This window comes from Ornithorhynchus anatinus, chromosome 5 (assembly GCF_004115215.2).
Source record: "Ornithorhynchus anatinus isolate Pmale09 chromosome 5, mOrnAna1.pri.v4, whole genome shotgun sequence".
In the NCBI taxonomy this organism is placed as follows: Eukaryota; Metazoa; Chordata; class Mammalia; order Monotremata; family Ornithorhynchidae; genus Ornithorhynchus; species Ornithorhynchus anatinus.
Window position 1 is genome coordinate 11,599,363 of NC_041732.1, and position 26,497 is coordinate 11,625,859.

At 40.3% G+C, this 26,497-nt stretch overlaps 1 protein-coding gene across 6 annotated transcripts in view; it reads right to left on the reverse strand.

Annotated features, from left to right (window-relative positions):
• Positions 1–26,497, reverse strand: part of SCAPER (S-phase cyclin A associated protein in the ER) — a 319,884-nt gene that overhangs the window by 170,286 nt on the left and 123,101 nt on the right. For all 6 annotated transcript variants that reach the window (XM_039912274.1, XM_039912273.1, XM_039912272.1 and 3 more), the window contains 3 exons: positions 22,105–22,241; positions 15,855–15,920; positions 656–782 (listed from right to left, as the gene is read on the reverse strand). In XM_039912274.1, the coding sequence (XP_039768208.1) occupies positions 656–782; positions 15,855–15,920; positions 22,105–22,241 (330 nt within the window). The remainder of the gene's footprint in view (positions 1–655; positions 783–15,854; positions 15,921–22,104; positions 22,242–26,497) is intronic.

Here is a 26,497-nt window from a genome sequence, read left to right on the forward strand (position 1 = left end):
ATCATGGCATATTACTGTATCCTCTAGTATTTCCTTTAAATGAAAACTGGGAAAAATGTTCCAGAGAAAAGTGTCCATCAAAGTCTAACAAGCAAGCAAGCTACTGTGTTGAAACAGTTTGCTCAGAGAATCCTGAGAACCCAATTCTCCTTTCACCCAGGCGTATGTGCTCCTGAAAAATGAATGCCACGTTATGGGAAAACTGCATTATAGTAAGCATTCAATGGGAATGAATGGCTTGGGAGATAGATGGTTGGAAGGTATCACTACTACAGACAGTTTTCTATACAAATTCCTACAGGCATCATATCCACCACTGGCACAACGGTGCTCACCTCAGAACTCAATGCCGTTTTACTGAAACATTGTAAAGCTGTCAACTTTGATGAAACAAAAAGCATTCTATGGTACAGTATAATGAGGCAGCAGAAGTGGCCTTGTTTGACATGATGTGTGCACAATGGTTTCTTCCTTCACCGACTCTAGTGACCAACTTGTCTGTTGCAACAGACCTTTGCTGTGGTAAAACATTCCCTAATTTTCCACCGTGTCATAATGAAAACGAGCATTAGAGCTGAACTATTTATTAACGTACTGGCAGATACAATGTTGCTTTTTAAATCCTGTCAAACGTGAAGTGAAGCGGTTACAATACCTCTTTTTCCAAAATACGAGAGATCTCGCCTAGAGTCCGATCCAGAGCTGAAACCTTATTGCTTGCCCAAGTGCCACTGTCCTGTGCCTGGAGCTGCTTCAGAAGGTCTTTTGCAAGACGCTGCAATCTTTAAGAGGGAACGAAATGGAGACAAGTCATTAGACCTTAAAGGTGGAAACCAAAGGACTTCTTTTTGTTAGGAATTAATAAACTGACAATGCTAGTCATCTAGAAAGGCAGGTCAGAAACCTCAGTCCTGAACATTGACAGTAAAAATGGACAGAGATATTTATTCTTGAGGGTGAAATGGCACATGAATGGCAGTGTCAAGAATCGAAGAATCGAACAACTCCAAAAAGCAGTAAGGTTAAATAGTGAATACAACCTAAGATTCAGTTTCTGAATATTGGAAGTTTGTAACCTTTAACATGACTGGAGGTGTAAGTAGGACTTTTATTTTCAAATTTCATCTACAGTTTAGTGCAGGCTTGGATGTGCTGTAAGAGAAATATCAACGAGAGGGGTATAATTATCTTCTGCTGCTCATGGCCTGGGGTATTCCTGGAAAAAAACAAAACCTCTTCTGGTGGGTACACTGAAACCTTTTAAGCACAATCAGGTAATGCAAAGGGGCATAACAGTGAAAATCACTTGCGCCAACTTTGACCACTTTGGAGAAGCGGTGCGGCATAATGGATAAAGCAAATGCCTGTGAGTCAGAAGACCTAGGTTCTGTTCTGAGCTCCTCCACTTCTCTGCTGTGTGATCTTGGACAAGCCACTTAACTTCTCTGTGCCTCAGTTACCTCATCTGTGAAATGGGGATTAAGACCGTGAGTCCTATGAGTCCATGGACTGTGTCCAACCTCATTAGCTTGTATCTAACAGCTAATATCTAACAGGGACATCTAACATCTAACAGCTTGCATCTAACAGGGCCTGTCTCTGTTACCGATTTGTACATTCCAAGTGCTTAGAACAGTGCTCTGCACATAGTAAGCGCTCAATAAATACTATTGAATGAATGAATGAATATCTACCCTAGTACTTAGTGCAGTGTCTAGTACATAGTAAGTGCTTAACAAGTACCATTGAAAAACTCAAACAAAAAAACCAAAAAAAGCAGGGTTTCCAAATGGCCAAAGGGCTTAGATGAATATGGGACAAATATTTTCTCTTGTTTTATGAACTATCCATCAATAATTTCAAACAGCACATCTGACTGCTTTATTAAGGGGTAAATTTATAGTGGACATCAGCAAGTGCCTGGAGATAAAATGATTTTGCCTTGTATTGGAATGGTCTTGAATGTTGTGACATGGTAATGGTTTCTGGCTGAAAGATAAATACCGAAGCATTTATATAAAATAAATATTGAAGTAAGGCTAAAACCTTTGTTTCTAGAGCGGGAAACCATTTTCTAGTCAGGATGCTCCATCTCATTGACATTCCTGCTACTAATCCGAATGATTTATTTTCTAAGAAAAAAAGACTGGCTTAGCACAGCAAAACCCAAAAGAGGGCTGAGTTCTTATACTATGTAACTCTTACAAAGGATACACAGGCTGAGGTTTCTGGGCCTCTTCACTGGAAAGAGGTATTTCGATTGGGCAATGGAAGATTTTGACATCAGTCCAATTGAATCAGGTAACCATTTAAAGAGAAGCAGTTTACTACACTGCCACTGATTTTTTTTAAAAGATAACTATCAGATTGGTCAATTCTAAAGTAAAGCACCTAGTATAACATTATTAATTGGTTCAATGAAAATAAAGTGCAAAGTCAAAGAGCACTAAAAGCATAAGGCGTATTGATGCATTCCCAAGATTAAAAAAATTTACCCAAATAATATAAATACCTAATATAGTTACATCAAATAGCCATATAAATATGCATAATTGGTTATTTTGAATTTTTTTGTGTGTACATATGAACAGTACTTAATTTTCAAAGTTTTATCTTTCATATCCTGGCTGACACAAAGGCATCTTGTGCTACCATACTAGAAGTGTCACTGTCTATGCTAAATAAATCTGCTGTGCTTCTTGCTCAATTGGAATGGGCTATAATCATCCTACTCAACTCAGATAAAATTCATTAAAAGGTGAAGCAAAGTGCGCAAGCCAATGTAAACTTTGTATTGCTATCTTGAAGTGAGAGAATGCTATAATATGTATTTGTATTTTTTTATGGTATTTGTTAAGTGCTTATTATGTGCCAGGCACTGTACTGTGCGCTGGGGTAGACCAATCATATTTATTGAGTGCGTACTGTGTGAAGGGCACCATACTAAGTCCCTGGGAGAGTACAATATAGCAGATTTGCTACACACATTCACTGACCACAACGAGCTTGCAGTCTAGAGGGGAAGACGGATATTAATATAAACTACGCATATGTACATAAGTTCTCTGGGGCTATGGGATACATAATGGGAGCAAATCAGGGTGACACAGAAGGACCTGGGATAAGAAGAAATGAGGGCTTTGTCAGGGAAAGCCTCTTGGAGGAGATGTGCCTGTAATAAGATGTTGAAGGTGGGGAGAGTAATTATTGGAGAGATACAAGGTAATCGGATTGGGCACAGTCCCTGTCCCATGTGGGGCTCTCAGTCTTAATCCCCATCTTACAGAGGAAGTTACAGGCACAGAAGTTAAATGATTTGCCCAAGGTCACACTGCAGACAAGTGGCAGGGAGAGGATTAGAACCCAGGTCCTCTGTGTCTTGGAGGAGATGAGCTTTTAATATGGCTTTGAAAGTGGAGAAAGTGGCAGACTGTTGGATATGAAGGGGACGGGCATTCCAGATCAGAGAGAATATGTGGGCAGGAGGTTGGCGTCCAGGCAGAACGAGACTGAGGTAGAGGGAGTAGGTTGGCATTAGAGGAGCGAAGGGTGTGGACAGAATAGTAGGAAGGTATTAGTTGAGTGAGTGTTTTAAAGCTGACAGTAAGGAGTTTCTTTTTGATGTAGGCCATTGCGTCCACCACCCTACTCGCTCAACCCCGATGACTTTGACAATCACTTAGTTGATACATGAGTTCCACAAAGGCACTCCTCACCTCAATTCCTTCCTATAAGCACCAACCCTCTTATCCATTCTCAGCCATCTTTCCAGAGGTCTCCTATCTGCTACCAAAATTTGCCTCCTCCACCTTTGCCTCTGAACTGATCTCTTCTCACTTTATTACACCTGCATCCCTGCTTCTCTCCCCCACCGCCATCTTCAACTGCTCATTCTCTGATGACTCCGTTTTCAACCAACGGTATTTATCGAGCGCTTACTGAGTGCAGGGGGTCCTAGGCATTTGGGAGAGTACAGTACGACAATATAACGGACACATTCCCTGCCCACATTGTCATTTCTCCTATGCTAGAATAACCTTGTCTGAATCTCACTGTACCTTCCCGCTAAAGTCCCATCTACCTCCTCCAAATCCTTATTAAATTCTTTGAATGGGTTGTGTGTACCTGTGTTTCTGCTTCTTCTCCAACTACTTCTACAATCTTATTTCTGCCTTCTTCATTTCACCGAGCTAGCTCTCCCCAAAGGATCGATCATCTCCTTCTTGTCAGATCTATCAAATCATGTTAATTCTCCCCCTTCCCTCAGTTGCCTTCAAGACTATTTACCCCAGCCCTCTTCTCCTGGAAACAATGCCTTATCTTGGTTTTCCTGATACAGTTCTCTCCTGGTTCTCCTCTTACCTTTCTGGCTGATCCTTGAGGGCTCTGCATCTCACCGCCTTACCTTTCCTGGTTCTCTTGTTCTTCTCTCTTTACACTTAGGTCCTTGGGGCATTGATCTGCTTTTGAAGCTTCACCTCCCACTACTATACCCTCTGAAAATTACTTCGTTGCAGTCTTGCACTTCTTTCTGCTTCCAGGACATCACTACATGAATGTCTGCTATCAACTCCAGCTCGGTAAGTCAAAAAACTAAACTCCCCACTGCCCCTCAAAAATATTTTCTTCCACCCAACCTCTCCATAAATGTTACCATTCCACTTATTAACATTTTTAACCACGATACCTGTTAAACATTTACAGTGCTAAACTCTGTACTCAGCACTAAGGTAGGTAGATTCTCCCAACCCTCCCAATCTTTAAAGCCTGCCACTGGGGCTTTCTTTATGCTTGACCATCTTCGCATTCAATCCCCATATTCTATCTGTTGCCAATCCAGTTGAATTTTCCTCCACAAATATTTCAGATGAATATATCACAAATGCAGTTGTAAAAATGTTCACAATGACTTGGATTAATTCCAAGACAAGTGTAGAAGAGAAATACAAAATTTATCGGTCCAACTCACACTATCTTCTAGAAAAAAACAGGCAGCATCTTGTGCACCAGTGTCATCCGGGGGTACTAAAGAACTAAACTGTTGTTTATAATGGGATGCATTCTTGGAAGATAAACAAGTTTGGAGGGCATTCATTATATGAAAAACAACAATGAAAGAACGAACAGATAAGACATTTCATAGGATAGTGGATAGAGCCCAGAAGGTCATGGGTTCTGATCCCGGCTCTGCCATTCGTCTATGTGACCCTAGGCAAGTCACTTCACTTCTGGGGCTCAGTTACCTATCTGTAAAATGGGGATTGACCCTGTGAGCCCCACATAGGACAGGAACTGTGTCCAACTCGAATTGCCTTTATCCATCCCAGTGCTTAGTACAGTGCTTGGCACATAGTAAATGCTTAACAAATACCATTATTTGAGAAGCAGCATGGCTTAGTGGATAGAGCACAGGCCTGGGAGTTACATGGTCATGGGTCCTAATCCTGGCTCTGCCACATGTCTGCTGTGTGACCTTGGGCAAGTCATTTCTCTGGGCCTCATTTGTAAAATGAGGACTGAGCCTGTAAACCCCACATAAGGACAGGGACTTTGTCCAACTCAATTTGCTTGCATCTATCCCAGCGCTTAGTACAGCGCCTGGCACACTGTAAGCACTTAACTAATACCTCCATTATTATGTTGCTGTTAAAGGTAAGAAAGAAGAATCTGTCAGTTTTCTCTCAAAATTGATTAATTTTCAATTTTACTTCACGTACCTAAACAAAACCTAAAACATACTGTTGGTTAGCCAAGACGGTACAAAATCTCTTTCTTTTGTAGAAATTTTTAGTGTTGGACTTAAAAAGCTCTATGCATGATTACATTTCAGTATTTTGTTTAGACTTAAAGGCAAGATATATTAGAAAGGGGTAGGATTAGAAAAGACCTGTAATTGTGTTTTTGAGTTTGTTTATTTACTCTTGAAGACTGATATAAGGCATTTGCATAAAGAAGGCTCAAACAGAATTTTGAAAATGTTTCCACCAATGAAATTAAGCATAGATGACAACTTTTTACAACATAGAGACTAATTCCTTTTTTTTTCTGGGTAATTCACACAGCTGCTTAATAACCACCAAATTACATTTAAATTTAATTCCAAGGATTTGGAATCTTCTACTTCCAATTGTTAACGAAAGAGATCTGAACCAAATTACCACCAATGGTTTAACAAAAAACTTACTTATTAGTCCAAGAGTTCATACGAGTAAAATCACAGAGTTACCCTGGAGTGCATAGAACTTTTACTCATTTCCCTGTTGAGAGCACACCTCCAGACCATTCTGATTTTTCCTCTGGTTCTCTCAGCCAGATAACAGTATTTAAAATTTTATCTTATCAGGTTTCTCCCTCTCTCTCCTGAACTGCCTTTCAAGATAACCATTTAATGCTAAACACATTGGACCAATTCACCTTTAGGGGCCAATGCTATTTGAGAAGCATTTGGAGAGGAACTTTATGATATCCCTTTTAGTCAAATCTCCTCTGCTGACACAAACTATGTATTAAGAGAAGCGGTATCAGGCGTAAATACCATTTCAACAATGACTTGTATCCTGGATTACATGCTGAGTAATTACACCCAGACTATTTTTGAGAGAATAACATTTACTTTATTGGCCCCAGGAGTCAGTTGCTTAAATGAAACAACCCAAGAAAAGCAACTGTTGGGCCACTGGGACAACTATTGCATTGGGGAGAAAGCAGAGAAGCAGTGTGGCCTACTGGATAGAGCGGGGGGGTCTGGGAGTCAGAAGGATCTGGGTTCTAATCCCGACTGCCACTTGTCTGCTGTGTGACTTTGGACGAATCGCTTCACTTCTCTATGCCTCAGTTATCTCATCTGTAAAATGGGGATCTAAGACTGTGAGCCCTGAGTGGGACATGGAGTGTGTCCAACCTGATTAGCTTGTGTTCTCCCAGAGCTTAGTAGAGTACCTAGCACATAGTAACCGCTTAACAAAAAACAACAAAAAAACACCCAAATGGGATTTTACCACAACAGATAAACTACTCCTGTGAGCTGGTTTCTTTCCCTTAAACTCTTTTACAGGTTGCTCCAATTCTCTGGGAGATGAAGTATCATGCTGACAATTAGGTGGGAGGAGCTATAGCCAGCTCCATGAATAGCATTTGTCTCAGATATCAGGGTATTTTTCTTTGATGATTAGCCGCCAGTCTGGACCAACTGGGTTCTAAACTCCTCCTCAAGCAGGTTTAGAAAAAATCATCAATAGCCTTAGTTCTGCCCAGCACGACACAACTTCGTGATGGGTAATAATCCAATGTGAGCAATAGGTTCTGAGCTCTTTAGAATAAAGATGCCATATAAACATATGGAATAACTATTGCTCAAAATTACAAGCATTGAGCTTAATTCTCCCACTTTGAAAGATAAATTCAGGTTCGTGAATGATACCATAAGTTATAATGATGATGAAGCCCAAAACACATCAACTTCATTACTTTGAAAATATGGGCAAATTGAGCTCAGTGATTCTTTATGAACTTATAAAGAGTAAAGGAATTTGGCAGAAAGAAAGAGTATTCCTACATGAATGCATTGTATTTTTTGGTTGTACATGGTTTTCTTCCTTTTCTAGAGAAACTGATTTATTCAGTCCTGGTGGAATTATTTCACTCCAAGCCCTCTGTATTCCATCTCTCATCAATAACAATTCATTTTTCAGTTTTCCTTTCCTATCGCCATTATAGATATAAGTATTTCCTAAACACAGAACAGTATAGTATCTGGTAGTTGGGCTTTCTACACTTTTCTTCAAAGCACTATCCTACACCTCTGCATCCTCCATGATCAAGAGTCACCTAGTTGCAAGGGGCCAATAACAATGTGGAGGTTAATCAATGAGAATGAAGTTCCACAATACTGTAATTACTTTAGCGTCCATAGAGGTGAGCTGTCTGGTAGGTCAGCTAAAATTTCGGTAAACTGATCAATTTTGGAAACTTAACTTTGACTCAAAGCTATCTTTTCATCATGATCACAAATAGTGGCCCCTAAGCCGGATCTATTATTTTCTTTTGACAAATGACACTTATCCATTTCCTTAAAATGAAATAACCAACTAGAGTTGTAACGTCACACAAGTGGTCTTTTTTTTTCCCCCTTATTCCCTTCTGCTGCCACAGCAATCTACTCCTTGAACTCCCCTTCCTACTCTTACTTCTGTTCCTTCCACTCATTCTTTTTTTTTTTCCCAATTTCCTACTCTCGACTTTTTACTATTCTCTTCCCTCCTCTTTATCTTCTGGAAAGGACAATCCTACAGGTCATAAGCAAGTCAATCACAGGTTAATAGCTGCTTTCAGAGAGTGAGCTGGAGGACAGAGATGTTCCTTAACTATCATCAAAGGGGTGCCTTACTAGATCAATGGTTCAGGTACAGCAGTCTCCACTTCAACATTCCTTTTCCCTGAGGAAATGGGCAGTTTTTTTTCTTCCTATTTTGCTCCAGTCTCTTTATAGTCTTTAGAGGAAACGGATGCTGTTTCTCTCATTCCTTCGCATTTCAGCTTAGTCCTTGATGCTGCACTTGGGTGGCCTCGCCAAACCACAAATTTGGGTCATTTGTGTCAAATTCCAGCTTGTCATTCTAGCCTCACTTCAAGTCTTTAAACAGCTTTCCGCAGCCAATGAGAAAACATCTTGGCTAGTCAAGGCAGGACAGGTTTAGGATTGGTATACGATACGAGAACCATCCAAATAATTTAATCCAGCTCTGTGCACTTTCTGAAATATACTGGATCCAAAGATGGAACCTAAAACCCAGAAGTAGTTCTGCAAAGGATTGCCCCCAAACCACCACCTTGATTCTTGAAAAAGATGCAACTTGGAAAAAGAACATCACTGCACATCGCCTGTTGTTCTTAGTCCGGATTCTGCCTGTCACCTACAATAAGGCAGGCAGCATGAATTGCTCTCCGGCTCTGTGTGGTGTTGGCATGACAAGCAGCATGGCTTAGCAGAAACAGCACAGGCTTGGGAGTCAGAGGATGTGGGTTCTAATCCCAGCTCCGCCACTTGTCTGTTGTGTGACCTTGGGTAAGCCACTTCACTTCTCTGTGCCTCATTACCTCATCTGTAAAATGGGGATTAAGACTGCAAGTCCCATGTGGGACAACCTGATTATTTTGCAACTACCCCAGAACTTAGAAAAGTGCTTGGCACACAGTAAGTGCTTAACAAATATCATTATTATTATTTTCACTGTCTATTGCTGATGAACTCCAAAGGCCCAACTCAGATTTTGGCAGAGAAATGAGAAAAGAAAGTACTCTCAACTACTTCACCTTAAAATATTTACCAGTCATTTTAAAATCCACCCCTACAGATTTTCTTTTTAAATCACATTTGCACTTATTTGTAAAGCAGGATGACAGTCACCGGGAGAGATACATGGTAATCAGACAGGACACAATCTCTGTCTGACACTCAGATTCCCCACCTAAAATGTAGGTGAGCTAAATCTTGTTGGAGATGTAGGATCATCAACAGTGTTTTCATTTTGAAAAACGGCAATTTCAATTCATTTTTCGGCTTCCTTATTTTACTGACCTAAGAGCTCCTTATTCACCTCCAACATGGTTAAATCATTTAAAAAATTTCTCGCTGAGGATGCAGTGAATGTACAGGAACTGTTGTAGAGCTAAAGTCTTTTTGGCATGGGAAGTTTTTACAGAGGTGGCTCTAGCTGTTCCATCTCAATTCATCCCAATTCCTGCCCTACTCTGCCTCCCTAGCCCATGATGGGGCCCTGTGTGATCTTGGGCAAGTCACTTTAATTTTCTGTGCCTCCGCTGCTTCATCTGTAAAATGGGGGTTAAACACCAGTTCCCCCTCTTACTTAGACTTTGAGCCCATGTGAGACAGGGACTGGGTACAACCTGATTACTTTTTATCTACCCTGGCATCTGGAACAGTGCTTGATACACAATTCATGCTTAGTAAACGCCACCGGTATTATTATTACTATTATAATTGAGATATGTTAACTTTACAGATTTGTTAAAAGCCTTTGTTGGATGACTCCTCCTTCTGGCAAAGGGTGAGTTATGTGTCAGCCAGGTTCACTAGCAGCTAACATTAGCTCCTGCAATACTCTGGGCTCAGTCAAAAAGGACATAAAACAACTTTTCATATTAGTAATCTTGAAACAACAGGTTGCTGACTAGATTTTTTCCTACTGCTTGATCTGTTGGACTAAGTAAAGCCGGTTTCGTGTTAAAATCAATTGATGTAATCTTCACTTTAAATTTTCTCAGTTGAAAAAAGAGGCCATTTACAAAGGAGCTCTGAAAAAGCTTCGGCCATGAGGCCTGTCCACTGGGGGGTTCACTCCCATCTCCTACCTCTAAAGAACAGGACTAAAATGAAAAGATCTAATTTCCTGGCGTAATAAAGGATGTGAAGTCCGAACTAAGATTTTGGTTGATTCAGAAGATGACTTGAATTTGCTCTCTTACAAAGTTCCTTAGGGCTGGAACTTCTATTGCTATTACCCAGACCTCCGAACAACTGGCAAAAAGCCAAATGCCAAAATGGGGGAAAGAGTTCTTTCAGATTGGAAATGTGAACAGTTCTCATGCTGCTTTACTATAAAGGGCAGCTTTCTAATGAAGCAGAGCTCTTGTTCATCTCAAGAGCTTTAACATAGCAAGTGTTGCTGGGCCCACAGATTTTTTAGTCACATATGAGATTGGTCAGTCATAAATGAGCTATTTTCCTCCAAGTGTTTAATGAATCCTGATGAGATTTTATTTACTTCTTTAGTAAGCATTTTGGAAATTAAGCCGAAAACTCACTAAAAAACTAACCAACTAAAAAATGGTACATTTGAACTTCAGGTCCAAACTGTAACAGGAGATCATACATTATACTCAAATTAACTTTTGAGAGATCTTTCAAAGTTTTAAGGAAAGAAAACCAAAGAACCCAAATCTGAGGAGATTTTTCTGTCCCAACACCTCTTAAAGAGAGCTACTTTCATGCTCTTAACCATTTTAGTTTGCTGTCCGGCTGTCGGCCCAGTGAAAAAAGAACAATAAAAATAATGATGATGATGAGAGTGTGTTTAAGTGCTTACTCCAGGGTAAATACAAGATATGCAGGTGGTACACAGTCCCTGTTCCATGTGAGTCTCACAGTTCAAGGGGGTTTGAGAATATGTACTGAATGCCCATTTTACAGATTTAAAAAAAACAGAGGTTAAATCATTTGCCAAGGGCACACAGGAGGCAAGTAACAGATGCCAGGGCTTCTGATTCCAAGACCAATGCTCTCTCCATTTGGCCATGTGGCATCCCTTACCACCATAATTCCCTCCACATTCATATTGTCATCCTTCTCAGGCCTCTCTCAAAGAGGAGCTACCTAGCCGACTTTCAAAATCGACACCTCATCCCATCACACTTTCTAAAAACACTTGGGTCCACTCTTCATCCCTCCCAGAATGCCACCTTCCACTGATCATTTCTAGAAGGCTCCTTCCCTTCTCCAATTTCCTAAAAACAACAACAAAAAAAAACCCAACTGGATCCAATTGCACCCTACATTTACTGCCTAATCTCCCCCTTTATTACAGAGAAGCAGTGGCCCACTGGGAAGAGCATGGGCCAGGGAGTCAGAGGACCTGTTCTAATCCCGGCCCTGCCATCTGTCTGCTGTGTGACCTTGGGTAAGTCACTTCACTTCTCTGTGCCTTGGTTACCTCATCTGTAAAATGGGGATAAAGACTCAGCTTTATTTGGGAAAGGGACTGTGTTCAATCTTGTATCTACCCCAATGCTTAGTACAGTGCCTGACACAGTAAGGATTTAACAAATGCCACATTATTATTATTATTATTATTATTCTAGTCCAAACTCCCCTAATGGGTAGTTTACACTCATTGCCTCTCCAGTTTCCCCCCAGCTTCATTCCATAGAGACTGACCTCTTACTGGCCAGATCTCCTTAAACTTCTCGGCTGCCTTTGACACTAAGGCTCACTCCCCTCTGGAAAGATGATCTAACCTTGGTTTTTCAACCAAGTTCTCTCCTGGTTCTCCTCTCTCCTCTCTGGCCGATCCTTCTCAGGCTCCTTAGCTAGCTCTTCCTCTGCCTGCCACACCTTACCTGTTGGTATCCTTAGAGGATCTGCTTAGGTTCTCCTTCTAACTTTCTACTCACCTCTTAGAGAACTAGCTCAAGTGTGCTATTGGCTTCAATTACTACTTCTATGCAGGGGATTCACAAATTTCCATTACTAGCCCTGATCTCTCCAATCTCACATTTCCTCTTGCCTGGAGGACAATGCTACATAGCTGGTCCTCCAGGATATCAAGGTTAATATGTCTTAAACTGAACTCTGTCCTTCCCAATCCTCTCTTGGATCTGTTTTTTAGGTGCAGTGGCTGGGAGACTATTTTTAGCCCCTGAAGCCTCAAGGCTCAGAAACAGGATCAAGATAAATATAGAATTGGCAGATCAGGATCTAAGGGACATAAATCATGTCATCTTAATGTCCAAATTTCCAAGGCCTGGAAACTTCCTAACTGTAAAGGACTGAGCTGAAGAGGGACTAGGAGTTGGGGAAGGAAAATTGGAATTGAAGGAGAAAGGCCTGTCGGCATTTAGCAGAAGACGGGGTGACCGGAAAGAATATTACAGGGTGAAAAGGGAAGGCAGGGCCAGGTAAAGACATTTTGGAGCCCCCAGAAAAAGGAAGGAATGGGAAGGAAGATTAATGTAATGTGCAAAGGTACACAGTCTGAAAACCTCCACAATTTCTAATGACCCAGGATAATAGCACTACAGATGAAGTTAAACCAATACATGTATATGGTCAGGGCCAGGACCAAACATTTGGCTACCCTGAGTTGGAAAAAATTGGTTGCAACCCATCACAACCATAATGACATCATTAGGTTACACGGCATGCACCCACAGTACAAGAGATGGCGGTCTCTGAAAGTCCATCTGAAGCCTTAAACCTAGGGTGTTTCTCCAGGAGAACCTGCTGGCTCCAGAGCCATTACCTTCTCTCCCAGTGTTAGAGAGCAAGGGCACAGTAAGAGCAGGGAACTTAAAAGTCCTAAAATAATAAGCAGCAGCTTGGCCTAGTGGAAAGAGCATGAACCGGGGAGTCAGAGGACCTGGTTCTAATCCCGACTCTGCCACCTGTCTGCTGGGTGACCTTGGGAATGTCACTTAACTTCTCTGTTTCTCAGCAAAATGGTGGTTCAATTTCCATTTCCCTCCTACTTGGATCGTGGGAGGTGCTTGTGTTGTGATTGAGAGAGAAGCAGCGTGGCTTTGTGGAAAGAGCATGATCTTGAGAGTCAGAGGTCATGGGTTCTAATCCTGATCCAACACTCGTCAGCTGTGTCACTTTGGGCAGGTCACTTAACTTCTCTATGCCTCAGTTCCCTCATCTGGAAAGTGGGGATTAAGACTGTGAGCCCCACATGGGACAACCTGACAACCTTATATCTCCCCCAGTGCTTAGTGAAAGCGATTAATATCATTATTATTATTATTCTTATCTTGTATCTACCACAATGGTCAGTAGAGTACCTGGGACAAAGTGGGGCTTAACAGATATCACAGTTATTATTATTACTGTTATGTGCCAAGCAATCCACTAATCACTGGGGTAGATATAAGACAAGCAGATCACACAGAGTCCCTGTCCCACATGGGGTTCAAAGTCTAAGAGGGAGGTAGTACATACTACACGTACTTTATCCCTCTTTCCAGGGGAGGTATCCGAGGCCCAGAGAAGTTAAGCCACTTGCCCAAGGCCGCACAGCTTGCAGGCAGGCAAGCTGCAGAGAAGGGAGCAAGGACTACACATACCATGGTGCAAAGGAACTAGTTTTGCCTACGCTTCCTACAAGCTCTTGGGACATTCTAGGAGGGTACCAGGCCCTCTGCCAAACATATCAAAGCCTTATTCCTCCTGAAAGCAGCGTTTCAGTCTCTTTGGACTGCTGGAAGATGAAATTCAGTTGCCTAAACAACTCTTGTTTGATTCTGTCTGCTCCTTTGAGACCCACCACAAGAATAATAATGATGGTATTTGCTAAGCGTTTACTATGTGCCAAGCACTGTTCTAAGGTAATTAGGTTGTCCCACGTGGGGCTCACAGTCTGAATCCCCATTTTACAGATGAGGTTACTGAACTACAGAGAAGTTGAGTGACTTGCCCAAAGTCACACAGCTGATAAGTGGCGGTGCCAGGATTAGATTCCATGCGGTGAATTATTTTCCTCTTCTTCCACTTCACCTTCCCAGACAGTTCTGTGATGCTTTTGTATAACAGAGAGTGAAGATATACTTGCCCCTACCAGTAATTTATTTTGGGGTCAGTCTCCCCTGTTAGATTGTAAGCTCTCTGAGGGCAGGGATGACGTATACTATATTCTACTCTCCAATGCTTAGTGCACGGAGTAAAGGTTCAATTACTACTGCTGATGTATTGATTGGCATAAAAAGGCAGCTAGGAGGAGTCAATTTGGACTTATCCTTGGTTTAAATGTTTGAACCCAGGCATTCCCCCAAGCAAAACCTTCCGGAGGCCATGCGATAAACCACCAGGTGACTGATCTGGGCCATCGATCTTCAAGTGTGACCCTTAGAACTCTGAACCTCTCCCTTCCCATCCCTCAGCCACTGTACTCAACTGTACTGCTCAACTGTATATATTTACATTACCCTATTTATTTTGTTAATGAAATGTACATCGCCTTGATTCTATTTAGTTGCCATTGTTTTTACAAGATGTTCTTCCCCTTGACTCTATTTATTGCCATTGTTCTTGTCTGTCCAACTCCCCCGATTAGACCGTAAGCCCGTCAAACAGCGGGGACTGTCTCTATCTGTTGTCAACTTGTTCATTCCAAGCGCTTAGTACAGTGCTCTGCACATAGTAAGCGCTCAATAAATACTATTGAATGAATGAATAAATACTATTGAATGAACCTAAGTGGCTTTAAGCACCATTCTGTAAACTCATCCTTCCAAACTGAAGTACTGATGAAATCCTCACTTTGGTCATTATCTTGTTGGGGAATCTGGGTCAGCCTCGACTACCAGGGCCTTGACAGAAATCTTAACTGTGTCCTTGTGGAACTTTTACTCACGTGTCTTCCTTGGACTGCACTAAACAATAGGTAGTCAGTGTTTTAATCTGAGTTTGGAACTACATGGCACAATGACCCCAGTTTCCATCTCACAGGGCAAGAGATTTAGAGTCTGACACCTGAGTCTCTGCTGATTGCTTCTGATTCAGTCCGGATGCTTTGAATTATTTACCCACTGATTCCCATGCCTACGCTTTACTCACCACCTGAAGCAAGCCCTATGGGGGGGGGGGGTGTACGTGTGTGTGTGTGTGTCCCCTCTGACCCAAGTCCGGGCTCTTTCCACTAAGCCTGCATACCGTGTACAAAGCGCTGACTGAAGGATGATCTAGGAATGCGGAGAGTGGCAGGCTGAACATTATTTTTCCTAAAAAGAGGCAGAATCCTCAATGTTTTCGCTACAGAACCTTCTGAATAACTAACTCTCCCATCGTTGACCCGGCACAGGAACTTACTTTCCTCTCCCTCGTGGGAAACCAAGTCAGCGAGAGTCTGCCTGGCTTGCTTTTTGTGCTGAAACACAGCACTCCTGAACAAGTTCTCGTGTTGACTTGCTGGGTTAGGAAGTGATCTCTTCAGGGAGCCAATGTACCGGGGGAATCCAACGTAAAGCCAGCAAGTAGTTGACATTAAATGCCAAGATTCAGATGCCCTTCTGTCAAGTCAGACACTCTCTAAAGGGAGAATTAAACTTTACAATCAAATACTTACTTTGCTTTATATGGTGAGTCAGAGCTGGGATTTTTTGCTTCCACTGAACTCTCGTATTCCTTAGCCCTAGGCGGGAGGGAAAAGTATTCTTCAGTATGATTGTTTTCAAATACTGTTAAATTTCCCATAAACAAATATTTAAAATCTTATTACCATTCTGCTTTAACCACATATATAGTTATTTTGACAAGTGACAGAAAAAAATCACAATTTTTATGAATGTTTTCCTATCCACTTTGCTATTCTTACACAAATCAACAAAATATAAACACCAATTTTAACACTAACATTTCTGAAGCTGTTTTTCAGAACAATAACAATCCCTGCAAATGGAACACTACACAAAGGACAGAAAAAAATGGTGCATTTGAGGAAATTACACAGCGAATGTACATGGTATTCACCATACAGTTCACTAAAAGATCTGTCTTTCAAAATTTTAGGACTAAATTATCTGTTGCTAATACCTCTGCAGATGTATTAAGCTATGACAGGTTACTGAAAGTGAGAGGATAACTTTTTGTACTCCTCAAGTTACACAACTGTAAAAAAATCAAATACTCCTAAGAAAGCCCGTTTAGCTTTAGAAAAAGTAAAAGAGACACAGCAGCAGAAACTTGTTCAGGCACTTAGAAGTATTTTGTTTACACTGGCTGAATGCCAATGCTCTGGAAAATCTGAGACAAATACTTCTTTGCCACTGCTTAGCTTGGCTCCAGCTTGCCTGGGCCAGCAGGTGATAGCCATCATCAGTCATCAAACCTAAGACAGGACTCAGTGCAGCAATCCATTAACATTGACTTCGTTTGTCAATTTTTCTTGAGAGAGCTAGAGAGGGCAGAAATTTAAATTCTCAGTTCTTCCCCAAATGGCCTTAGACCCAAGAAGTAATCGGAGATTGGGCTCGAGTGTACACCAAGGATATGATGCTTCGACACTACTGCTGGCTGTCCAAAACAATGAACTGAAGAACTGGACAGCAAGAGAGCCAAAAAATGAAGCCAGGCCTATGGCCTAAAGACAAAGAAATGACATCAGGGTAAAACGAATCTAGTCTGGGAAAATAATAATTACAAGAATGGAAAATTCCACACAGGCCATTCACTCTGTATTTTTTCAGCGATCTTATGATCATTTGGCTATCAAATGCATAACTGGTAGAACACTACAGTGAAATTTTTGTGGGCTATGATTTCTTTTTTTTTCTTAAACCCATCAATGAGGCCATAGATCAATTTACTTCATACATTGTTCCAAAGATAAAAAAACCGATCATTTAGCCCGTCTACAAAAGCCAAGGTAATTATTAGAGTCAACACTGATTTGCACTGAAAACACGTATGGCATCACTAATGTTTTTCATTTGAAGTGATGCTAAAATGAAACCCTCAGTCTCCAATTAACCTGCTCAAAGGGTACCAGTATAAGCAAGAAAAAGTACAAGCTTCCCCCACCTCCTATTCAATATACATCACTGGAAACCTGATCAAAACTGATCATCCTCTGAAGAGCATGTTTATGTATTCAATCCATGACTCAAATGGCAAGGTTATTGTTTTCCTAACAGCACATGCTATAAAATGATTTGAATACTGAAGCTATCTACATCTTTTAAACCTTTATATAAAATATAATAATTTAACTCCTTAAATGAAGGAAAAGCTTATAATAAGAGGGGAAGTAATTTTTTGTGGTCTTATATGTACATTTTATGGACTCTATCTTGTTTAAATAATTGAACTGGGCAAAAAATCTAGAGGAGCAAAATTTAAAATGCTGCTGAGCCCCAAGGAATTTAAGTTTTCGCTGTAATAAAATAAAAGTGATGCGACTTAGAAAGAATAATCCCCAATCATAGCATTTTCCCCTCTGCTTCCCAGTACATTTTCAGTTACATTTCACAGTTGCATGTTCAAATCGCTTGTTGAAAGTTTTTAAAGTTATGGAAAAGGAACTGATAAATCACCAAGCTGTCTTCTGAGAGTTTATTTCATCATGCCATCCCATTACTGGATTCTTCAAACATCTTTGGAAAGATACATGGAAAGTTCAACTGTCTTCTGGCATAATGAGACCTGTCTAATATGAGACCGCAAAGAATGTGCCTGACGGACAATTATTATAACGTCATAACACTGCACTTTTACTCAAAAAAACTTTGCTCTACCTATCATTTGACTTTTCTTGTTAATCTCCCTCCTGCCCCAGTGAAAATATCTTGAATCTTCTACTAAGAGAAAGGCTGGTAGGAGTTTGAGCTAAATTGGTGTCAGACTGGGTTTAAAGGAGTTGGGAGGCCAATTCTGTGGTAAACAACCACTGCAAGGTCCATGCCAGGGAGAGCAGGGCCTTTCTCTGCAAGAGGTAGGACCACGGAGCAAAATTTGTGGGGCCCTGGATTTCTTCCAGTCTAACCCTAGAAGTCGTGGACATGTGGAAGCCATGTAGGACTCCATATTTTGAAAGCTGGCAATTTAAATATGGAAGCAGTATCCAAAAATTTGGTAATTTTCATTATAAAAAGTCAGGCCGTGCTTAGAAAATATTGGAAAAGGTAACAATCAAATACACAGCTCAAAAACCAAGGGTGGACATAAAATAAAAAGGAAGACTATCCTGCCTATTTAGATGAGAAAGTTGTCATTAGTGAATTACTTGATATATTAATGGTGATGGGAAAATTCTACCGATGAGGAAAGTCTTATTTCTTCATCTATACATAAGGAGATATGGAAAAACTAAGGTAAAATGGCAATGCAATGGATTTAATTGTCATTAATTTCCCAATATTACACACCTAGCTGAAAAAAAAGAGAAAAAGGCCAAAGAGGACATCCATTACCATGGTTTGGGGCTGACCAGTGAGGAACAGCAAGCTCACTCTCTTGGCAGATGTTTATCCCCACCAAGTGGCTGGCCTAGCAAGGAGTTTTTGCTAATAGAAAAAATCGGGTTGCATTAGAAATAAATATGATTTTAAACCAAGTGTACCTAATAAACATGAATTCTTAATCTGGTCTTCACCTAATGCTAAACTTAATCACATGAATCACATGTTAGAGGTGATTTTATTTCCAACAGAAATGACGTTTTAGTCAACCAAATATTTGAAGAACAAAATTTAGTAGTTTGGGCAAGGGAGATTTTAGTCATTTTATTAGGTATTAAGACTAAGATGAACTAAAAAGAAATTTTAAGATCAACAGCTCTCAGTTGATTTGGTTTCTCTTTCCCAAAATACTATTATTTTGGAAAATAATGTAATTTTTGGAAAATAGTTGGGGATTTTGAAAGAAAATGACTGTAAGTCTTCTCCAAATCAAACACTTTGAGTCTTTTAATCTTTGAACCCTTTCCAACATGTATAGAACCTTTTAGTATATTTTTCAGACCAAAAGGTACATTAACATTATAGAACCATACACTTCGTCGACTCATCTTCATAGATTTTGAAAGAAAAAAAACCCAGTTCCTTCTGAAATTCTGTCGCCACTCATAAAATATTGGAAAAAGGATGTGATTATCAGTTCAGGATCAAGTTAATGACAAGTCACCCAAAACAATTTTGGAAATCACAATTAGCCACAGAATTTAAAGCAGAGTGCAAAAACCATCAAGTCTGAAGCTTATTCTGGTCCACACACACATTTTTCTTTCCTCCTCACTGTTGCCTGAAAATACCCCATATTATAACTGGGAGTTAGGCTCCTTGAAAATATGACTGCATAATGAAAAACTCCACGGAAACGCAGGTTAGAAATTAAGACGCATTCCAAAACTTCAGGTAAAGCAATACAAAATTCCTTTGCGTGCTACTTACTGCATCGAAAGACATCATTACACCATTGTTTAAGCTTCCTCATTAATTTTAATGTCTGCCTCCCCCTCTTGAGTGTAAGCTTCTTATGGAAGGAATGTCTACCAACTTCACTGTACTGCATTCTCCCAAGCACTTATAAGCGCTCCATCAATACTGGTGACCGACAAAAGTACATCCAGGCAGAATCTTACTATTGTAGATGTACTGGGGAGTTCTAAAATGATCATGAGTAAGGGGGTGGGAAGGATTGGCTCTCGCTACTCTCAGTAGAGTGGCAGTTTCCCCTCCCCATTCCAAAATAGGTTGGACTAGGAACACAATTGATAGTTTAGCACCAACTGCAGTCATTCATTCATTCACTCATTCAGTCATATTTATTAAGTGCTTACTGTGTGCAGAGTACTGTACTAAGTGCTTGGAAAGTACAATTCAGCAACAGAGAGAGACAATTCCTGCCCACAACAGACTCACAGGTTATTTGAGACTATTGGTTACCAAACAGGATGAGTTTTATCAGCTAAAACATGGACTACTTTTAGACAGAAATACCATCCTCTAGACTGCAAGCTTGTTATGGGCAGGGAATGTGCCTGCCTGCTAATTCTGTGGTATCTACTCCCAAGCACTTAGAACAGTGCCATATGGTAAGTGCTCAAAAAATACCACTGATAAATGAATGAACAAATTATGGATATATACATAAGTACAAGTATATAAGTACAGTGGACTGTAAGACTGTAAGCTTACTGTGGGCAGGAATGTGTCTGTTTACTGTTATACTGTACTCTCCCAAATGTTTAGTACAGTGCTCTGCCCACCATTAGCACTCAATAAATACAATTGCATGAATGAACGAATGAGGAAGGGGTGAATATTAAGGGTTGAAATAACTTGTTTTATTTATTAATTTAAATATGTCAAATCATCTTTTCGGAAGACTTGTAGTTTAAGCAAAAAACAATGATTTGCTTATTCCTGACCCACTGAAAATGTTATCTTCTTAAATGACTTCACTCTTTTTTTTATTTTGAAACACTCAGTTCATGATTAAATGAAGACATTCAAATGCCCTTCTAGCCCATAAATCTGTCAAGCTGCGCAATGCTATTTTGAGGCGAAAGTACAACGAGCCCTAGAAAATACACTGGCAAGCTCAAGGGCTTGACAAATAAAAATAAGGACTCTAAAGAGGACTATTTTCAGCTACTGATTTTACTAGAAAATAGTGGCTATGACCAATCTTGATTTTGTAGGTCTCTTTCAGACCTCCTAAGATAAGAAACACTAAATAGAGTTGGTCTCTGCAGCTTGAACAGTTTATTTTAAATCATTTGATTATGTAAGCATATGAGAAAGTAAAGTATAACACAGGAACAAATTTCTTTGTTTGGGAAGGGGTTATTAAATTAACACAAAGCTTTAGCATCTTTCAACAACTTTCTAAAAAGCAAAAGAATGATTAACAAGGTACTACAATTGTAGTGAAGCAGTGTTGCCTAGTGGATAGAGCCCAGGCCTGGTAGTCAGCAGGCCTTAGATCCTAATAATAATAATAATAATGATAATGGCATTTGTTAAGCGCTTACTATATGCCAAGTGCTTTTCTAAGTGCTGGATCCCACTCTGCCCCTTGTCTGCTGTGTAACCTCAGGCAAATCACTTAACTTCTCTGTGCCTTGGTTCCCTCATTTATAAAATGGGGGCTAAGACTGAGTCCCACATGGGACAGGAACTGTGTCCAACCCAATTTGCTTGTATCAACCCCAGTGCTTAGTACAGTGCCTGGCACATAGTAAGCGCTTCACAAATACCACAATTATTATTAGTATTGCACCGAAATAGCTGACAGCCTAGATTTATTTCTCTCAGAAGCCTCTAACAGTTCCGGATGCAATGAAGCCCCAGATTATCAGTGTGATCTGCAGATGTCACTTTTTAAGCACATGACAAATTGCAGGTCTGACAACTCACTTTCCATTTTAAGATATTTCTCTAACTTTTTCTTGTTGTGACAGGCAACAAAATTGATTAAACCTAGCCATGGGATTTGACACTCTGGCAGACGGGCTTCTATTTGTTGATTACTATTGATTTTCTTTGATACTTCATTTAAAAATCAATAGCTGGAAAGAAAAATAGGTCTGGTTTACACATACTTAAACATACTATTGTATGCTGGAAGAGGCCCCCGTTTTGGCAGGGCCCCGGCATCCAATTATGAGAAAAGCTCTTAACAGGTGAAAGCCAGGGCTTTAGATCGATAGGGAGTTTTCTTTCTCAATCAGAGAAAGTGGCTATAAATTAGGCTCATCAGTGTTATTTTCAAGACAACCTGAAGCAAATAACTTGAAACTTTTCCTTCGTTTTCTGTGACATCTGTGTTAAGGAGGAAAGCAGCATTTAGAGTGAGAGACAAGATATTCACAGAACCTGGAATTCATCCGGGCCTTCAGTTTTTTGGCTTTCTTCTTTGTTTTCTGCTTCTCTTCTCCATCTTTCAAGGGCTCTACTGGAACAGAGGTTTCCACCACGATGTCAACAATGTATTTTTTAAGCGAGAGATGCTCCTGCAGAAGAGAGCAAAATACGGCTAAGCATCGGATGTCTAAAGGTTTGTGGAGGGGACAAAGAGATGTAGGAAAACACGGATGTGAGCGTCAGTGGTTGTGTCTTTCAACAGTTTTATGTAAAAGTGAAATTATAAAGGAACTGTTTAAATTTGGGATTTTTAACTCTCTCCTTACAGCCGAAGAAAAAAATTTCCTTCACCAGCAAGAACTAAGATTCTCTATTTGTATATACTTTGGAAGTTGTATGAATACTTCTAGGACAACATGTCATTTAAAGGCATGGAAACAAGTACAAGTGAATCCTGCCCATGTCCACAATTTGGGGAACAAACTGACCTAACTCCCAAAAGTTGGTGGGGGGAGGGTGGGAGAGAACAAATACACATGGAAGTGTCCTACCTGATTGCTGGGGAAGATGGGGCTGTGGTTGCACAATGTGTCACACACTAGATAATTCCCAGAAGGCCACTACAATTTTGTAGATCTAGTAAGGTAGTGAAGGAACTTCAAGGCATAGATGGGAATATAATGCAATATTCAATTGGGCTCCAGTCTTCCAGACACTATATGTCCTTAGTGGTCAGGGTTCCCTCAAAACATGGCTATGCACGAAATTTAAATAAGTACAAGGAAACTACAAGCCCTCTCTAGCCCATAAGCTCACTGTGGGCATGGAATGTATCTTTATCAGAGTCGGTAGACACATTCCTTGCCTACAATGAACTTAATGTCTAGAGGAATCACTATTAATTGTTCAAAGCTGGGGCATCCAAAACAGAAAAAGACTGCCTTTGAGCCTCTTGTTTACTTTAATTAGACTTCAGAAGTGTATTGGCTGAGGTGAATTGTCCATTCCTTTGATAAAATCTCTGTCTCGCTTGCTATGCCTTTGTGGAATTCAATGATATAACAACAAATACAGCAGAGTAACGGGGTAATGAACCCCCTAGTCCAAAAAAAAAAATCACTTTTAAATAAATACTTCTTTGGGAAACTTAATGAAAATTTTTCATAAATGAAAAGTTAATGTGTGAAAGAATACCCAATACTTCAAGAGGAACTGACACTTCAGGCTGTAAGTTTTTAGGTTTTGGGTTTTTTTGTTTTGTTTCGTTGTGGGTTTTTTTTTTTTCCAAAAACAGGAAGCTGATGCACATACAGCATTTTAAATTTAGAATATGTTGCGTCATTAGTAGTGAAGCAAGGGAGAGTGACCCTGGTTCAGGTTATCAGTAGGAGGTGCCCCAGAACACTAGAGATTTACAAATGAACTGGCTCACTATTTTGGTCCACAAAAGGTGCTGCAGTCTTGATTAAAGCTGTTAAACTGCACCATCTGTCCATTCAGATGTTCCTAAGGCTTTACTGAGTTCTACAAAATGATTCACTAATTCTGCACTCACAGTTTACTTAGGTGTGGTGCTCCTTATCTGTCCACTCTTACTGCCTTGCAACAGTAGGGGTTTGCAAATGTTCTCAGAGGCTAATAAGCTTTAGGATAATGAGAGAAAAATAGAGAATGAAGGTGGTAGGTTCCTTTGCTTTTTGAAGGGGAGCAGTTTGGTCATCATCAAAAGTCAGAGGCCAATTCTGAACATCTTCTTATTCCAAATTCTGATTCACAAAGTTAAAATGGTGAATAATTTATTTAAAGAAAGTGATACCTAAACAGATATGATCTCTATCAAAGTATTAAACCCCGTCTACTATGATTGAATTACCTTTTATGACCCACCAGACCAAACCCTGGACCTTCTAACATAATTCACTGTATTCAGTGAAATAATTCATATTGAGGTTTATGACCTTGGTACTTTGTCAGATTATTATATAGGTTTCCTTTTTCTTTTTTTTTTGAGATGTAAATGTTCACAATCTACTGCATAGGAGAGATGCTTAATCCTCAAAATAAAATACTGAAGGATTCATTTAGTATTTCTTTTCACTGTCCATTTTTCTTCTCTAAAGAGTCACCTCATTAAACTGCTTTTAAACACTGATCTCTCAATGGAAATTATTAGTTTTTAATTATTTAAAGTGTTACTAGTAATTTAAAAACTCAAACTTCCTATATAAATATATATCAAACTTCCAATTAATATTTCTATTACATCATTATTGTCCCTTTGACAAGAAAGCATTGTGTAGAGTAGTATCAGCAAATCAAAACTGAAAACACTTTTATGGAGGGCATGAAGTCCATATTATTAAACCAAATTCAAAAACCAAGTTTAATCACACAATTTTTCTTTCTTTTTTGAGGGGGGCAGAGGGAGGGGTGTTTGGGATTATCAGATAGAATCACTGTAGACAGCACCCACATCCTCTGTCTCATAAGGCCCAAACCTGTGTATTATCTTCAGTGGATTCTCTTCTCATTCGAATTCACATGTTCAATCTGTCACCAAATCTTGTGGGGTTAACCTTCACCAGCATCACGAAAATCTGCCCTTTCCTCTTGCCCAAACCTGACTCCGGGTTAATCCAAGTCCTTATCTTATCCTGCTTTGATTATAATCGTTGGTATTTGTTAAGGCGTTACTACTGTGCAGAGCACTGTTTCTAAGCCGCTGGGGGAAAGATCACAGGGTAATCCAGGTTGGTCCCAACATGAGCGCTCAACAGTTCTTCATCCCCATTCTTAACAGATGATGGGAACTAGGGCCACAGAGAATTAGTGACTTGCCCATAGTCCAATAGGCTGCCAAGTGGCAGAGCCCGGGGTTCAAAACCCATGACCTCTGACCTCCCAAGCACCGGGCCTCTTTCCACTGAGCGCACCGCTGCTTCCCTTACTGCATCAGTCTCCTTTTTGACCTCCTTGCCTCCTGTCTCTACCCACTCCAGTGGCATACTTCACTCTGCCTGCCCAGATCATTTGTCTACAAAAACTGTTCAGTCCATGATTCCCCACTCCTCAAGAACCTCCAGTGACTGTCCATCCTCCTCTGCAAACAGAAACTCCTTAACCTCGGCTTTGAACCACTCAATCACCTTGCCCCCTCCTGCTTTAACTCCCTGATTTCCTACTAGGACAAAGACCATACACTTTGTTCTTTTAATGCCAAACTACTCACTGTACCTTAATCTCATCTATCTCGCTGCCAACCTCTCAACTATTTCCTGCTTCTGGCTTCAACTCTCTCCCTCTTAATATCTTACACTCTCCCCACCTTCAAAGCCTTATTAAAAGCACATCTCCTCCCAAGAGGCCTTACTGACTAAATCCTCATTTCCTCTTCTCCCACTCCCTTCTGTGTCACTGGAATTTGCAACTTTTATTCACCCCTCCCTCAGCCCCACAGCAATTATACATATCCATAATTCTTTATTAATGTCCATACCCCCCTCTAGACTCTAAGCTCACTGTGGGCAGGGAAATCTATCTACCAATTCTCTTATTTTGGGACTTCCCAAGCTCTTAGTATAGTTCCCTGCACCCTCTAAGTGCTCAAAAAAAGACTGATTAAGTTTTGAAAAGAATTTTCTCATGCATCGTCTAAACTTGGGTTTGAAGGGACTTAATTGGAATCCTAAGGTACGGGACTTAATGTTATGTTCATTTAAATTCTTAGTTGTGGTTCCTTCTGTCTCTCATCTTCTGATTGAGGGGCCCCATTGCTGCTTCCCAAACACTTAGATCACAGCACCTCACCAAGTGGAAGTTCAATAAATGCTGCTGCTGTTACTACTGCTCCTTCGAACCATACACAGCTTTCGGAAATTTAATCATTGCTCTCAAGCACCAAACTAAACAAAAGACTCATCACTTCAAAATATGTGGCACTTGACAATAATCTATTCTTTGCTCAGTTTTCCCACTTCCCAAATCAGTCGTATTTATAGAGCACTTACTATGTGCAGAGAACTGTACTAAGACCTTGGGAGAGTACAATACAAAAGAATTAGCAGATAGGTTCCCAACCCATAATGAGCTTACAGTCTAGAGGAGGAGACAGACATTAACGTGAATAAGTAACTTATAATATATGATTTAAAGATACGTACATAAGTGTCATGGGTTTGTGGGTGCGGAGAATATCAAGTAGCCAAAGGACAAGACTGTGGTGCACAGAATATGCAGAACTGAGAGTGAGATGGGGACAAGAGGGCTTAATCGGGAAAGGCCTCTTGGAGATGTGACCGTAGTAATGCTTTGAAGTGGAGAGAGTGATAGTCTGCTGTTTAAGGCCAATTCAGCATCATCAACATCTAGACTGTCAGCTCGTGGTGGGCAGGGAATGTGTCTGAAA